We start from the raw sequence: 15,380 nt of genomic DNA, 5'->3' as shown, positions 1-15,380 counted from the left end.
CGTTAGATAGCTGCTAACGCGTTAGATAGCCGCTAACGCGTTAAATAGCCGCTAGCCGCTAATGCGTTAGATACCCGCTAACCCGTTAGATAGCCGCTAACTTCTAGCCGTTAGCCGCTAATGCGTTAGCTAGCCGATAACATCCCCCTCAGCTCCACAGGGACTTCCTGCTTCGGTCGGAGCGCGACGGCTTCATCCTCCGCATGCATGACATCATCAAGAGGGCGGAGTCCATGATGCACCAGCAGCGTCCTGCTAACGCCGCCGCGGCGCCGCACCTGCCCGGCCCCCAGGTATGAGGACCCACTTCCTGTCAGCCGACCAATCAGCTCCTACCGTCCCTCTGATGTCATTTCCTCATTTTTTATTTTTGCAGTCCGATCCGCCGACGACAACAACGAGCCTGAGAGGAAACGAGTCGTCGTTCTCGTTACCTGGTGAGACAAAGGTCCATGAGGACACACCTGTCTACAGGTGGACATGAGAAAGTCGAAATTTCGAGAAAAAACTGTCTACAGTAGAGCTGGGTATCGATTCAAATGTCAAGAATCGATTTGATTCCGATTTTTAATATTCAGAATCGATTATCACCATTTGATTCGATCCGAAATCCTGAAATGTCCAGCATTTTCTCTAAAGAAAAGTTCATTTGGTTCAGGAGTTTTCAAAACTACTGGGACTAAAGTTCACCAGGCAAAAATGTAATGATGGAAAAAAAAAAAAAAAAAAAATGTAATAAAAAAAAAAAAATCGATCTTTAGACATACAAATCGATTTTTAGGAATTAATATGAGAATCGATTTAGAATCAGAAAATCGATTTTTTCAACACAGGCCTAGTCTCCAGGTGTTCTGGTCCACTCACGCGTCTGATTTGTCCCCAGATATTGACTCCACCCCCCTGAAGGACGGGGCCTTCACCATCGACCCGGAGGCCACGCCCCCCGCCAGGCCGCTGGGGTCGCAGTCCTTCCAGGCATCCTCAGGTACGCTAGTCTGCTAGCCTAGCCAGTACATTAGCCTAGCTAGTCTTCTAGCCTAGCCAGTACATTAGCCTAGCTAGTCTGCTAGCCTAGCCAGTACATTAGCCTAGTTTGTCTGCTAGCCTAGCCAGTACATTAGCCTAGTTAGTCTGCGAGCCTAGCCAGTACATTAGCCTAGCTAGTCTGCTTGCCTAGCCAGTACATTAGCCTAGCTAGTCTGCTAGCCTATCCAGTACATTAGCCTAGCTAGCCTGCTAGCCTAGCCAGTACATTAGCCTAGCTAGTCTGCTAGCCTAGCCAGTACATTAGCCTAGCTTGTTTGCTAGCCTAGCCAGTACATTAGCCTAGCTAGTCTGCTAGCCTAGCCAGTACATTTGCCTAGCTAGTCTGCTAGCCTAGCCAGTACATTAGCCTAGCTAGTCTGCTAGCCTAGCCAGTACATTAGCCTAGCTAGTTTGCTAGCCTAGCCAGTACATTAGCCTAGCTAGTCTGCTAGCCTAGCCAGTACATTAGCCTAGCTAGTCTGCTAGCCTAGCCAGTACATTAGCCTAGTTTGTCTGCTAGCCTAGCCAGTACATTAGCCTAGTTAGTCTGCTAGCCTAGCAAGTACATTAGCCTAGCTAGTTTGCTAGCCTAGCCAGTACATTAGCCTAGCTAGTTTGCTAGCCTAGTCTGCTAGCCTAGCCAGTACATTAGCCTAGCTAGTCTGCTAGCCTAGCCAGTACATTAGCCTAGCTAGTTTGCTAGCCTAGCCAGTACATTAGCCTACCGGGAACCAGGAAGTGAGGAGTATCTGAACATCTCTGTCTCTTCCTGCAGCTTCCTGGTTCCAGCCCCCCCTCTACCCTGGCCACGCCCCCATGCCCCACTCCCCTCCTCCCCCCCTTTTAGGCCACGCCCCCATGCCCCAGTGGCCCCTCCCCCCCCAGTGGCCCCCCTTCCCCTCCGACCAGCCTCTCTTCTCCCTAGCTAACGTGCTATCGGTAGCCATGAGCGTCGCCCAGTCCCTGCTGCCGCCGCCGTTCCGGGGTCCCCTGGGATTCCAGGATGCAGGACCTGGACCGCCCCTGTCATCCCAGGGTGCAGGGTCACCCCAGGGTGCAGGGCCCCCCCCACCCCTGGGACCCGGGACCCGCCCCTTCTACACCCCCCCACCTGGCCCGGAGAGGGGCGGGGCCAACGTCCGGGCTGGACACGCCCCCCAGGTGAGAACCAGGTCGTTACGGTTGCTCTGATCCGAGCTATCGACAACAATTTCTTTCTTTCTTTCTTTCTTTCTTTCTTTCTTTCTTTCTTTCTTTCTTTCTTTCTTTCTTTCTTTCTTTCTTTCTTTCTTTCTTTCTTTCTTTCTTTCTTTCTTTCTTTCTTTCGAGTAAAAGTAAAGAATGAAGTTTCTCCGTGATTCACCAGCTTGTAGCTCCGCCTTCAGCAGCAGAACTGGTTTCCTGTATGACGTCATCAGTCTGCTAGCCTAGCCAGTCCGTTGATCAGAATCAGAATCAAGTTTATTAGGTCAGTTTAGAAAACTGTTTTTGACTTCGGATACACCGGCGGCGGCACTGATGGAATTGTGCGCCTGTTTTCCAAAGGGTAAGACTGGGATAGGGGGGGGAGAAAAAAATACATCTTCACACTGAATATCATACAATACACAATATCAAGTTGCAAAAAACACCTCGCAGCACACGAAGCACAGGCGTCACAGGACTTGCATGTGGGTGATGGGGGGTGGGCAAGTCGGGGGGGGGGGCAGCACAGTTCATCCAAGTGAGGGCCGCGTAGCTGGCGCTCAAACCCGAACGTCCTTGTCAGGGGGGCTGATAAGAGGGGGGGGCAGGAAGGCGATTGGATATGGGGAGAGGGGGGTGTGTCAGTGTGTATGTGTGAGTCTGTGACGCGATACGTCCCAGAACCTTCGCCCAGAGAGCCAAGTGTCCTTGATGTTATCGGGCAGCGGTACAGTTCTGGAGTTCTGGGAGGGAGATCCGCAGGTGTTTGTGGGAGAGGGGGAGGGTTTAGTTGGGTGCAGAGCGTCATGTTTACATTCCTCCAGGGAGATTGTGATGAAGAGGCCTGCCAAGCCGCTCCATCAAGGCCAAATCAAATCAACAATTTGCAGGCAGCTCAGTAATTTTCCGTCTGCTTTTCTTCTGGTTCCTCAATAAACTCCGATCAGAGGAATTTGTGATCAGTCCCCGCCAAGCCGGGTACCCAGCTTCTCCAAGGTGTTCTCCATCTTGTTAAAGAGCTCAAAGACCCCTGCTAGCCTACGATTATGTTCAAGAATCTCATCCAGCTTGCGGCCCTGCTCACCCAGCGTTACAGTCTGAGTGCGGAGCCCCGTGCTCAATCCTTCAGCAGCTTCAGCAGCTCAGAGAGGCCAGAACGGCCCCCGCAGACTTACGCGATGGTCGATAGGCCAGGAAGATCCCCACTCCAATTAGGAGAAATCCTGCTATCATTAATCCAATTATGAAGGCGTCCTCAACATCCTCGACAGATAAAATTTTGAGACACATCGGCCGCCAGTTCATGTACGCGTCCATCGTGTAACCAGCAAAGAATGTCCCATCGGGGCAGGAGGGCTCCCTAATCCCCTGACTTCTTGTTGCAAAAATGTGGTCAATTGTGCTGAGAGACCAGTTAATCAATTCCATGATTGTAGAGTTTGGGAGGAGTGAAAAGGAGAGACTCTGAAGACGAGAAAGGACAAAAGCAGTAGCAGATAGATAAGGGAGAGGAGCAGGAAAAGCGCCTTCACTGAGAGCCGGAAGAAGAAATGGATCAGGATGGATCTGATTATTGATCGCCGATACTGAACTGATAACTGTTCCACTTCCTGTCTAGGTTCCTCCTCCGGTGTCCTCGTCCCCGAGTCCAAAAGGTGCCGCTAACCGCTAACCCAACCAACCGCTAACTCCATCCCCGAAGATCTCTCTCTCCGTTCCATCCCTCCTCCCTCACTCCTTCCTTTCCTTTCAGAGAACAAACAAACCGTCTTCACCGTCGGCCGTTTCCAGGTGACGCCCCGCCCCCTGGACCAGGCCACGCCCACCGCCCGCCCCCTGGACCAGGCCACGCCCACCGCCCGGTCCCCGCCCCCTCCCCTCAGGGAGGACCAATCAGAGAGCAGCAGCAGCACGGAGGAGGCGGCGGCGGCGGCTAGGCTAACAGGCAGCCAATCGGAGAGCAGCAACGCTGCGACGCCGACCCCCGGTTACCATGACGACGCCCCGGAGAGGAGGGAGGGGGCGGGGCGGAGGCTGAGCCAATCACGGAGCAGCCGCTCCGCCGCCTACAGCTCCGACGAATCGGAGCGCGAGGAGAAGTGGGCGGAGCTTCAGGAGCTGCGGGACAGGTGATTGGTCGACTCGGAGTTCATTTCTGATTTCCTGGCTCCTCCCCCCCTGACTCCTCCCCCCCTGACTCCTCCCCCTCTAACTCCTCCCCCTCTGACTCCTCCCCCTCTAACTCCTCCCCCTCTAACTCCTCCCCTCCCTGACTCCTCCCCCAGACACCTGCTGGAGGTGCAGGAGCTGCAGGCCAATCAGAAGCGAGAGCTGGAGCAGCTGTACCGGAGGAAGGGGAAGACTCCGCCCCCCACCATCGTGCCGCCGGCGGCCATGTTGAACCATCGACCGCGCCGCGGCAGCGGCTGCCCCGCCCCTCGCCGGAGCAGCCTGCAGAGACCGGAGGCTCCGCCCACCGCAGGTGAGGCTCCGCCCACCACAGGTGAGAAGGAACCGGAACACAGACGTATACACGCAAGCCGCCATCTTGGATGGGTGTTTTGGGAGAAATCTCACTTAGGTTCTAGAGCGGTCGGCTGTGCAAAAATGAATCAGACACACACTCGCTTTTGCTATAAGATATGAATACTTTTATTAGCAAAAAAGCAAGCATTTACATAGAAGACAAAACTACCCGTTTGCTAGGATGACCATTTGCGTTATCCCCCGCAAATAGCAGAACACACAGAACTACCCGTTTACTAGGATAACGGGTCAAGTTATCCCCTGCAAATGGCAGAGCAACATACAATCACAAGGCTTGATAAACTCTCACCTTAACACAGAAGGACTGGGAGAGCCGGAACAGTCCAGGCAGAGGCAGCCGTCAGAAACCCTGGCTGGGCGTCCGTGCACTAGACCCACAGCAGACGCTCACTGAACTTCCGGCTCTCTGTCTTTTATACCTTTCTCGCGGAAGGAGTTGCCCCTTCAACCCCCGCCTGCCAGTTCTCACGCTAAGGCCTGGTTCACACGGGACTGACATTTACAATAATACTAAACAGCAGGTGCAGACTGTGGTTTGGGAATTCAGGACACAAAACATATTTTTTCTCCCTTCAATGGGTCTCCAACTCGGCTGCCATCTTGGATGGGGGGACGTATCAGGCCCTCAAAATTATACTTCAACATTAATCTTGACATTTCGACTTTTCCCTCAACATTTTGACTTTTTTCTCGTCATTTTGACTTTTTTCTTGAAATTGTACTTCAACATTATTTTCGAAGTTTTGACTTTTTTCTCGACGTTTCAACTTTTTTTTCAACATTACACTTAAGTAACATTAGTTACGATGATATAACATTATAAATGGTAAAATAGCTTAAATTATTGGTCACATGACGGTCAAATGACGGTGACATGACGGTCACATGACGGTGACATGACGGTCACATGACGGTGACATGACAGTCACGTGACAGTGACATGACGGTCACATGACGGTCTCATGACGGTGACATGACGGTCACATGACGGTCACATGACGGTCACATGACGGTCACATGACGGTCACATGACGGTCACGTGACAGTGACATGACGGTCACATGACGGTCACATGACGGTCACATGACGGTCACGTGACTCCTGTTCCCTCCAGGCATCATGAGGACCAGCGGCAGCAGCAGCGGGTCCCAGGACCGGGTCCTGAAGGGGGTCACCTTCGCCTCGGGACACAGCTGGGGGGTGAGTTAGCTACCTGGGGGGTGAGTTAGCTACCTGGGGGTGAGTTAGCTACCTGGGGGGTGAGTTAGCTACCTGGGGGGTGAGTTAGCTACCTGGGGGTGAGTTAGCTACCTGGGGGGTGAGTTAGCTACCTGGGGGGTGAGTTAGCTACCTGGGGGGTGAGTTAGCTACCTGGGGGTGAGTTAGCTACCTGGGGGTGAGTTAGCTACCTGGGGGGTGAGTTAGCTACCTGGGGGGTGAGTTAGCTACCTGGGGGGTGAGTTAGCTACCTGGGGGGTGAGAGACCGGCCAATCAGGAGCTGGGGGGGCGGGGCTTACAGCTGGGGGGCTTTACTGGTTGTAACTGTGATGTAACTGTAACTGTGTTGTAACTGTAACTGTAACTGTAACTGTAACTGTAACTGTGTTGTAACTGTAACTGTAACTGTGTTGCAGTGAGGAACCAGCTGATTAAGATGAGGATGAAGATGAGCTGACACCTACAGATGACGTCACACAGGGGGAGGAGCTTCTGCCCGCTGGGGGCGTGGCCGGACATCGAGGGGGCGGAGCTCCGGCTGAAATCTTCTCTGCTCTGATTGGCTGATCAGACTGTCCTGCCTTATTTAACTTATTGATTTGAATGTATTTAACTTATTGATTTGAATGTATTTAACTTATTGATTTGAATGTATTTAACTTATTGATTTGAATGTTTATCTAGTTTTTTAAGATGTTTGACGCTTCATTTGACATGAAAGTGAGTTTGTGTTCAGAGATTTTAACGTGAAACTGATGTGAGTTTTACTAATAAAAGTTAAAAACAATCCTGAGACTTTGTTATTGATCTAATAGTCCTGACCTTAACTAGTCCTGACCTTAACTAGTCCTGGTCCTGACCTCAACTAGTCCTGGTCCTGACCTCAACTAGTCCTGACCTTAACTAGTCCTGGTCCTGACCTTAACTAGTCCTGACCTTAACTAGTCCTGACCTTAACTAGTCCTGACCTTAACTAGTCCTGACCTTAACTAGTCCTGACCTTAACTAGTCCTGACCTTAACTAGTCCTGGCCTTAACTAGTCCTGACCTTAACTAGTCCTGACCTTAACTAGTCCTGACTTAACTAGTCCTGACCTTAACTAGTCCTGACCTTAACTAGTCCTGGCCTTAACTAGTCCTGACCTTAACTAGTCCTGACTTAACTAGTCCTGACTTAACTAGTCCTGACCTTAACTAGTCCTGACCTTAACTAGTCCTAACCTTAACTAGTCCTGACCTTAACTAGTCCTGACCTTAACTAGTCCTGACCTTAACTCGTCCTGACCTTAACTCGTCCTGACCTTAACTAGTCCTGACCTTAACTAGTCCTGACCTTAACTAGTCCTGACCTTAACTAGTCCTGACCTTAACTAGTCCTGGCCTTAACTAGTCCTGACCTTAACTAGTCCTGACCTTAACTAGTCCTGACCTTAACTAGTCCTGACCTTAACTAGTCCTATCCTTAACTAGTCCTGACCTTAACTAGTCCTGACCTTAACTAGTCCTGACCTTAACTAGTCCTGGCCTTAACTAGTCCTGACCTTAACTAGTCCTGACCTTAACTAGTCCTGACCTTAACTAGTCCTGGCCTTAACTAGTCCTGACCTTAACTAGTCCTGACCTTAACTAGTCCTGACTTTAACTAGTCCTGGCCTTAACTAGTCCTGACCTTAACTAGTCCTGACCTTAACTAGTCCTGACCTTAACTAGTCCTGACCTTAACTAGTCCTGGCCTTAACTAGTCCTGACCTTAACTAGTCCTGACCTTAACTAGTCCTGACCTTAACTAGTCCTGACCTTAACTAGTCCTGACCTTAACTAGTCCTGGCCTTAACTAGTCCTGACCTTAACTAGTCCTGACCTTAACTAGTCCTGACCTTAACTAGTCCTGGCCTTAACTAGTCCTGACCTTAACTAGTCCTGACCTTAACTAGTCCTGACCTTAACTAGTCCTGACCTTAACTAGTCCTGGCCTTAACTAGTCCTGACCTTAACTAGTCCTGACCTTAACTAGTCCTGACCTTAACTAGTCCTAACCTTAACTAGTCCTATCCTTAACTAGTCCTGACCTTAACCAACGGGATGACGGGGATGGGGGGGACCGGGAACACAGGCCAGCAGCAGCTCCCGAGGCTCCGGCCTGCAAACTTGCACAAAAGAGAAAAAAGGGGGGCCGGCACAAGAAACTACAGGAACGATGGACAAAAATGATAGTTATGAGATATTTATAATAAATAAAAATGGAGAAGAGAGGCAGGGAAAAGGAGAGGAGAAGAAGGGTGAGAGGCACCGCCCAGCGGATCATGTCGGTGCCCCCTGCAGCATAGGCCTATAGCAGCATATCTACCACCAAGCTATATTTGAGACTAACTATTATAGTCTTGTTCTATAGCTGCAACTATGACTACTGACTCTAACACACTAGAGTTTACACTACCTAGAGATTTACCAACACCAGCTAGAGGTTTACTAAACACTAACTATAGGCTTTACTAAACAGAAAGGTTTTAAGTTTAGTTTTAAAGGTGGAGGTGGTGTCAGCCTCCTTAACCCAGATTGGAAGTTGGTTCCATAGTAATGGTGCCTGATAGCAGATCTCTACCACCAAGCTATATTTTTTCGTGCGTTTTTTCGTACGTTTTTCCGTATGTTTTTTTCGTACGATTTTTCGTACGTTTTTTCATACGTTTTTTCGTACGTTTTTTCGTGCGTTTTTTCGTAGGTTTTTTCGTAGGTTTTTTCGTGCGTTTTTTCATACGTTTTTTCGTACGTTTTTTCGGACGTTTTTTCGTGCGATTTTTCGTGCTTCTTTTGTACGTTTTTTCATGCGTTTTTTCGTACGTTTTTTCGTACATTTTTTCATACGTTTTTTTCGTACGTTTTTTCGTAATTTTTTTTCCGTACGTCTTTTTCTACGTTTTTTCGTACGTTTTTTCGTATGTTTTTTTGTACATTTTTTGTGCGTTTTTTTCGTACGTTTTTTCGTAATTCTTTTCGTACGTTTTTTTCGTACATTTTTTCGTGCGTTTTTTTTCGTAGGTTTTTCGTACGTTTTTTCGTACATTTTTTCGTAAGTTTTTTCGTACGTTTTGGATCATGTCGGTGCCCCCTGCAGCATAGGCCTATAGCAGCATATCTACCACCAAGCTATATTTGAGACTAACTATTATAGTCTTGTTCTATAGCTGCAACTATGACTACTGACTCTAACACACTAGAGTTTACACTACCTAGAGATTTACCAACACCAGCTAGAGGTTTACTAAACACTAACTATAGGCTTTACTAAACAGAAAGGTTTTAAGTTTAGTTTTAAAGGTGGAGGTGGTGTCAGCCTCCTTAACCCAGATTGGAAGTTGGTTCCATAGTAATGGTGCCTGATAGCAGATCTCTACCACCAAGCTATATTTTTTCGTGCGTTTTTTCGTACGATTTTTCGTACGTTTTTTCGTACGTTTTTTCGTAGGTTTTTTTCGTACGATTTTTCGTACGTTTTTTTTCGTATGTTTTTTCGTACATTTTTCGTTAGTTTTTTTCGTACGTTTTTTCGTACGTTTTTTTTCGTTAGTCTTTTCGTACGTTTTTTCGTATGTTTTTTTTCATAAGTTTTTTCGTACGTTTTTTTCGTACGTTTTTTCGTACGTTTTTTCGTACGTTTTTTTTCGTACGTTTTTTTTGTACGTTTTTTTGTACGTTTTTTCGTGCGTTTTTTCGTACTTTTTTTCGTACGTTTTTTTTTCGTACGTTTTTTCGTACGTTTTTTCGTACGTTTTGGATCATGTTGGTGCCCCCTGCAGCATAGGCCTATAGCAGCATATCTAGCACCAAGCTATATTTGAGACTAACTATTATAGTCTTGTTCTATAGCTGCAACTATGACTACTGACTCTAACACACTAGAGTTTACACTACCTAGAGATTTACCAACACCAGCTAGAGGTTTACTAAACACTAACTATAGGCTTTACTAAACAGAAAGGTTTTAAGTTTAGTTTTAAAGGTGGAGGTGGTGTCAGCCTCCTTAACCCAGATTGGAAGTTGGTTCCATAGTAATGGTGCCTGATAGCAGATCTCTACCACCAAGCTATATTTTTTCGTGCGTTTTTTCGTACGTTTTTCCGTATGTTTTTTTCGTACGATTTTTCGTACGTTTTTTCATACGTTTTTTCGTACGTTTTTTCGTGCGTTTTTTCGTAGGTTTTTTCGTAGGTTTTTTCGTGCGTTTTTTCATACGTTTTTTCGTACGTTTTTTCGGACGTTTTTTCGTGCGATTTTTCGTGCTTCTTTTGTACGTTTTTTCATGCGTTTTTTCGTACGTTTTTTCGTACATTTTTTCATACGTTTTTTTCGTACGTTTTTTCGTAATTTTTTTTCCGTACGTCTTTTTCTACGTTTTTTCGTACGTTTTTTCGTATGTTTTTTTGTACATTTTTTGTGCGTTTTTTTCGTACGTTTTTTCGTAATTCTTTTCGTACGTTTTTTTCGTACATTTTTTCGTGCGTTTTTTTTCGTAGGTTTTTCGTACGTTTTTTCGTACATTTTTTCGTAAGTTTTTTCGTACGTTTTGGATCATGTCGGTGCCCCCTGCAGCATAGGCCTATAGCAGCATATCTACCACCAAGCTATATTTGAGACTAACTATTATAGTCTTGTTCTATAGCTGCAACTATGACTACTGACTCTAACACACTAGAGTTTACACTACCTAGAGATTTACCAACACCAGCTAGAGGTTTACTAAACACTAACTATAGGCTTTACTAAACAGAAAGGTTTTAAGTTTAGTTTTAAAGGTGGAGGTGGTGTCAGCCTCCTTAACCCAGATTGGAAGTTGGTTCCATAGTAATGGTGCCTGATAGCAGATCTCTACCACCAAGCTATATTTTTTCGTGCGTTTTTTCGTACGATTTTTCGTACGTTTTTTCGTACGTTTTTTCGTAGGTTTTTTTCGTACGATTTTTCGTACGTTTTTTTTCGTATGTTTTTTCGTACATTTTTCGTTAGTTTTTTTCGTACGTTTTTTCGTACGTTTTTTTTCGTTAGTCTTTTCGTACGTTTTTTCGTATGTTTTTTTTCATAAGTTTTTTCGTACGTTTTTTTCGTACGTTTTTTCGTACGTTTTTTCGTACGTTTTTTTTCGTACGTTTTTTTTGTACGTTTTTTTGTACGTTTTTTCGTGCGTTTTTTCGTACTTTTTTTCGTACGTTTTTTTTTCGGTATGTTTTTTTGTACGTTTTTTTATCATACGTTTTTTTATCGTACGTTTTTTCGTGCGTCTTTTCGTACGTTTTTTGTACGTTTTTTCGTACGTTTTTTCGTGCGTTTTTTTTCGTACGTTTTTTCGTACATTTTTTTTCGTACGTTTTTTCGTACGTTTTTTTGTACGTTTTTTTTTCGTACGTTTTTTCGTACGATTTTTCGTACGTTTTTTCGTACGTTTTTTTCGTACGTTTTTTCGTACGTTTTTTCGTATGTTTTTTCGTACGTTTTTTCGTACGTTTTTTCGTAAATTTTTTCGTACGTTTTTTCGTACATTTTGGATCATGTCCCCCCCTGCAGCATAGGCCTATAGCAGCATATCTACCACCAAGCTATATTTGAGACTAACTATTATAGTCTTGTTCTATAGCTGCAACTATGACTACTGACTCTAACACACTAGAGTTTACACTACCTAGAGATTTACCAACACCAGCTAGAGGTTTACTAAACACTATAGAGATTTACCAACACCAGCTAGAGGTTTACTAAACACTAACTATAGGCTTTACTAAACAGAAAGGTTTTAAGTTTAGTTTTAAAGGTGGAGGTGGTGTCAGCCCCCTTAACCCAGATTGGAAGTTGGTTCCATAGTAGTGGTGCCTGATAGCAGAACGCCCGCCCTCCAAATCTACATTTAGATACTCTAGGAACTACGAGTAAACCTTTTTTTTCGTACGTTTTTTCATTTTTTTTTCGTACGTTTTTTCGTGCGTTTTTTCGTACGTTTTTTTTTCGTACATTTTTTTCCGTACGTTTTTTCGTACGTTTTTTCGTGCGTTTTTTCGTACGTTTTTTTTTCGTACATTTTTTTCCGTACGTTTTTTCGTACGTTTTTCCAGACGTTTTTTCGTAGGTTTTTTTCGTACGTTTTTTTTGTACGTTTTTTCGTACGTTTTTTTTTCGTACGTTTTTTCGTGCGTTTTTTCGTACGTTTTTTTTTCGTACATTTTTTTCCGTACGTTTTTTCGTAGGTTTTTTTCGTACGTTTTTTTCGTACGTTTTTTCGTACGTTTTTTTTTCGTACGTTTTTTCGTACGTTTTTTTTTCGTACGTTTTTTCGTGCGTTTTTTCGTACATTTTTTTTCGTACGTTTTTTCGTACGTTTTTTCGTACGTTTTTTTTTTCGTACGTTTTTTCGTACGTTTTTTTTCAGACGTTTTTTTGTACGTTTTTTCGTACGTTTTTTTGTACGTTTTTTTTTTCGTACGTTTTTTCGTACGTTTTTTTTCGTACGTTTTTTCGTACGTTTTTTTTCAGACGTTTTTTTGTACGTTTTTTCGTATATTTTTTCGTACATTTTTTCGTACGTTTTTTCGTACGTTTTGGATCATGTCGGTGCCCCCCTGCAGCATAGGCCTATAGCAGCATATCTACCACCAAGCTATATTTGAGACTAACTATTATAGTCTTGTTCTATAGCTGCAACTATGACTACTGACTCTAACACACTAGAGTTTACACTACCTAGAGATTTACCAACACCAGCTAGAGGTTTACTAAACACTAACTATAGGCTTTACTAAACAGAAAGGTTTTAAGTTTAGTTTTAAAGGTGGAGGTGGTGTCAGCCTCCTTAACCCAGATTGGAAGTTGGTTCCATAGTAATGGTGCCTGATAGCAGAACGCCCGCCCTCCAAATCTACATTTAGATACTCTAGGAACTACGAGTAAACCTGCACTCTGAGAGCCCGATTTACTAAGATCCTAAATAAAGGGTACTAAATTGCGTGTGCACTGAAAAAGTTTGCACGTGCTGTTGTTGTGTGTTTTGCGGGTGATCAAGATTGCGTGCGCAATTGATAACAGGTGCAAACAGCAGTATTTAAATGAGGTGTTGCTCGTCTTACGGTTTGCGGCGCAAACTTTGCGCCATGGAGTCTGGATGGAAAGCAGGGTCGCAAGTGCAAAATAAAATTTGAGAGTTGGAGTTAGAGATATTAGTGGAAGAGGCAAATTGTTGTGCCGTATTCAGCACCCCTGCCGTGAAAAGCACCCCCTCGTATATTCAATGATAAGTAGACCAAGAAAAAAAACAATATATTTATACACTCACACAAACACATACTTAGGAGTTTATATTATATATATTTACAAATATTATGGAAGACAACACAGTAAGCAGGCTATTAATTAATGACATCAATAACCATTTACCCGGTTTTTGTTATCTGTGACTGTGATTGTGGGAAAGTATGACTATTGTGGAATCCATGAGCGCATTTAAACATGAATCATTAACACAAAACTGGACGCTAAACAGAACGTGACACGGAATGAGAATATCATTTTTGTCAGACGAGGGGGTTCTTTTCACGGCAGGGGTGCTGAATACGGCACAACACCGGGGTATGACAACTGCAGAACAAGTATAGGCGCACAATGAGAAACACTTTTTTCTCCATGAAAACATGTGATTTATTTATTATCACAAATAAAAAAATGAATGTGCCTCCTGTGGCAACCTTTTGCTGAATAATACTCGATTTAAAGCGGCACAACTTAACTTTCAGCTTTTCTGAGTTTGGCGGCATCTTTTGGACCAAAGCGGTATGGTTTTACCAGAAAGAACACTACGTTTCCCATGAGCACCAGCGCGTACTGCCGGAAAACTCCTGTCCCGTCGCTGCATTTGTTTTGATGAGAGAAGACGGGACACTTTTCTGTTTCACCAAGTGAACAGACGGAACGCAAAAAAAAAGATGTTAAACTGCTGGAAAGGAACTGGAATTTACCGGGATACCTTAAACAAGGAAGCCAGGGAGCAGTATATGGAGAAAATAATGATTATTAACGGTCTGGATCCATAAGAAATCTCTACTGAAGAGCCATGTGTTTCAATAAATTTGTATAATAGTACAACATACAGTACATGTTTTGTATCCCTCTTACTTCTCTTTTCTTTTTTTTTTTGACTGCTATATTATGTTGAAGAGGCTCCGAGGCGTGAGCAATATTTTTGTTTTCCTCGTGAGATTATTTTTTTCCTCTGCAGCTACAAATAAGAGTTAATATTTTTTCCTCAACAAACTAGTTTTATCTGCAGATTGGGGTTAATTGCACCACAGAGAGCTGGCCAGCAACTGCGTTTAGCTGGAGAAGTGGGGAATAAAACCCGTGTTTTGATCCGACCCGTCTGTGTGAGTGTTTGTGGTTTAAGGCTGATTTATGGTTCTGCGTTAAATCGACGCAGGGCCTACGGCGTAGGGTACGCGGCGACACGCACCGTACGTTGCGTGTCGCCACGTACCCTACGCCGTAGGTCTGCGTTGATCTAACGCAGAACCATAAATCAGGCTTTACTGTGTGGAAGCCGGTGTTTGGTCGTTACAGCCGCGATCCAAAGCGAGCCGATGACTCTTTCACTCTTTTACTTTGATATATCAGATACTTGGCCTGCGTGGTTCTGCCTCCGAGCAGGAAACCGTTGAAAAGTTAAACCATTAGGATCTTTTCCCCACGTCTGTTGTGGAGCTGCTGCAGCAGCAATGGGTTACCATGGTTACAGAATAACCACAACGCAGCAACAGGTTCTGAGGAGCTCTGCGCTCCAAGCCCCGCCCATTTTCGTCTCGACTGCGAATCGGGAAGGAGGGGGAAGTGACGTATGCCGTAAAGCAGTCAAAGCCGTAAAATTTTTAGTTTTTTAGTGAGGCAGGGTTCCTACCATGCTCCTCAAAGTTACATAGTGCCAGTGAAGGCGATACAGACCCCTCAGATCATGACAAAGGTGTCATTAAACCTGTTGGAAGTTGATGTTCCATCACAATGACTCTGGAAATATGATATTAAGGTGGAAAAGTTACGTAGTGTCGCTTTAACATTCAAATAAAATATTTCTCCTTTTGCATGTGGAGATTAGCACCTTCCTTTCCAACGTATTAAATACAGACGCAATCACAATCCCCGCAATTACTTTCAGGCTTGGTAAATCTCATTGCGCGTGGTAAATGGACATATTTGCATTTTCCCCTCCCAGTATTTAGCGATTTCTGGCGGGTACGCCCCATATTGATTATTCATCAGGGCAAAAGTACTAAATGAATAGCGTGTGCTATTTTGCTCATTTCAGAGGCGCAGTCCTCTTTGCACGCTGTTAGTAGATCAGCTGGCACTTTGGTTTGCGGGTGCTGTCAAGTTTGCA

General features: G+C 44.9%; 1 protein-coding gene across 3 annotated transcripts in view; it reads left to right on the top strand.

Annotated features, from left to right (window-relative positions):
* LOC133422244 (serine/threonine-protein kinase WNK4-like) overlaps nucleotides 1-6,788 on the top strand; it is a 28,090-nt gene extending 21,302 nt beyond the window's left edge. For 2 of the 3 annotated variants that reach the window (XM_061712192.1, XM_061712194.1), the window contains 9 exons: nucleotides 153-293; nucleotides 377-437; nucleotides 884-985; nucleotides 1,802-2,187; nucleotides 3,830-3,866; nucleotides 3,965-4,340; nucleotides 4,497-4,714; nucleotides 5,873-5,958; nucleotides 6,394-6,788. In XM_061712192.1, coding sequence (XP_061568176.1) covers nucleotides 153-293; nucleotides 377-437; nucleotides 884-985; nucleotides 1,802-2,187; nucleotides 3,830-3,866; nucleotides 3,965-4,340; nucleotides 4,497-4,714; nucleotides 5,873-5,958; nucleotides 6,394-6,396 — 1,410 coding nt within the window. In that variant the 3' untranslated portion in view covers nucleotides 6,397-6,788. The remainder of the gene's footprint in view (nucleotides 1-152; nucleotides 294-376; nucleotides 438-883; nucleotides 986-1,801; nucleotides 2,188-3,829; nucleotides 3,867-3,964; nucleotides 4,341-4,496; nucleotides 4,715-5,872; nucleotides 5,959-6,393) is intronic. The other variant, XM_061712193.1, reaches the window with a different exon arrangement.
* The last annotated feature ends 8,592 nt before the right edge of the window (nucleotides 6,789-15,380 follow it).

The sequence above is a fragment of the Cololabis saira genome, chromosome 21, assembly GCF_033807715.1.
Source record: "Cololabis saira isolate AMF1-May2022 chromosome 21, fColSai1.1, whole genome shotgun sequence".
Taxonomy (NCBI): domain Eukaryota; kingdom Metazoa; phylum Chordata; class Actinopteri; order Beloniformes; family Belonidae; genus Cololabis; species Cololabis saira.
The sequence above is the reverse complement of the archived record's forward strand: the minus strand, read 5'-3'. Positions and strand labels throughout refer to the sequence as shown.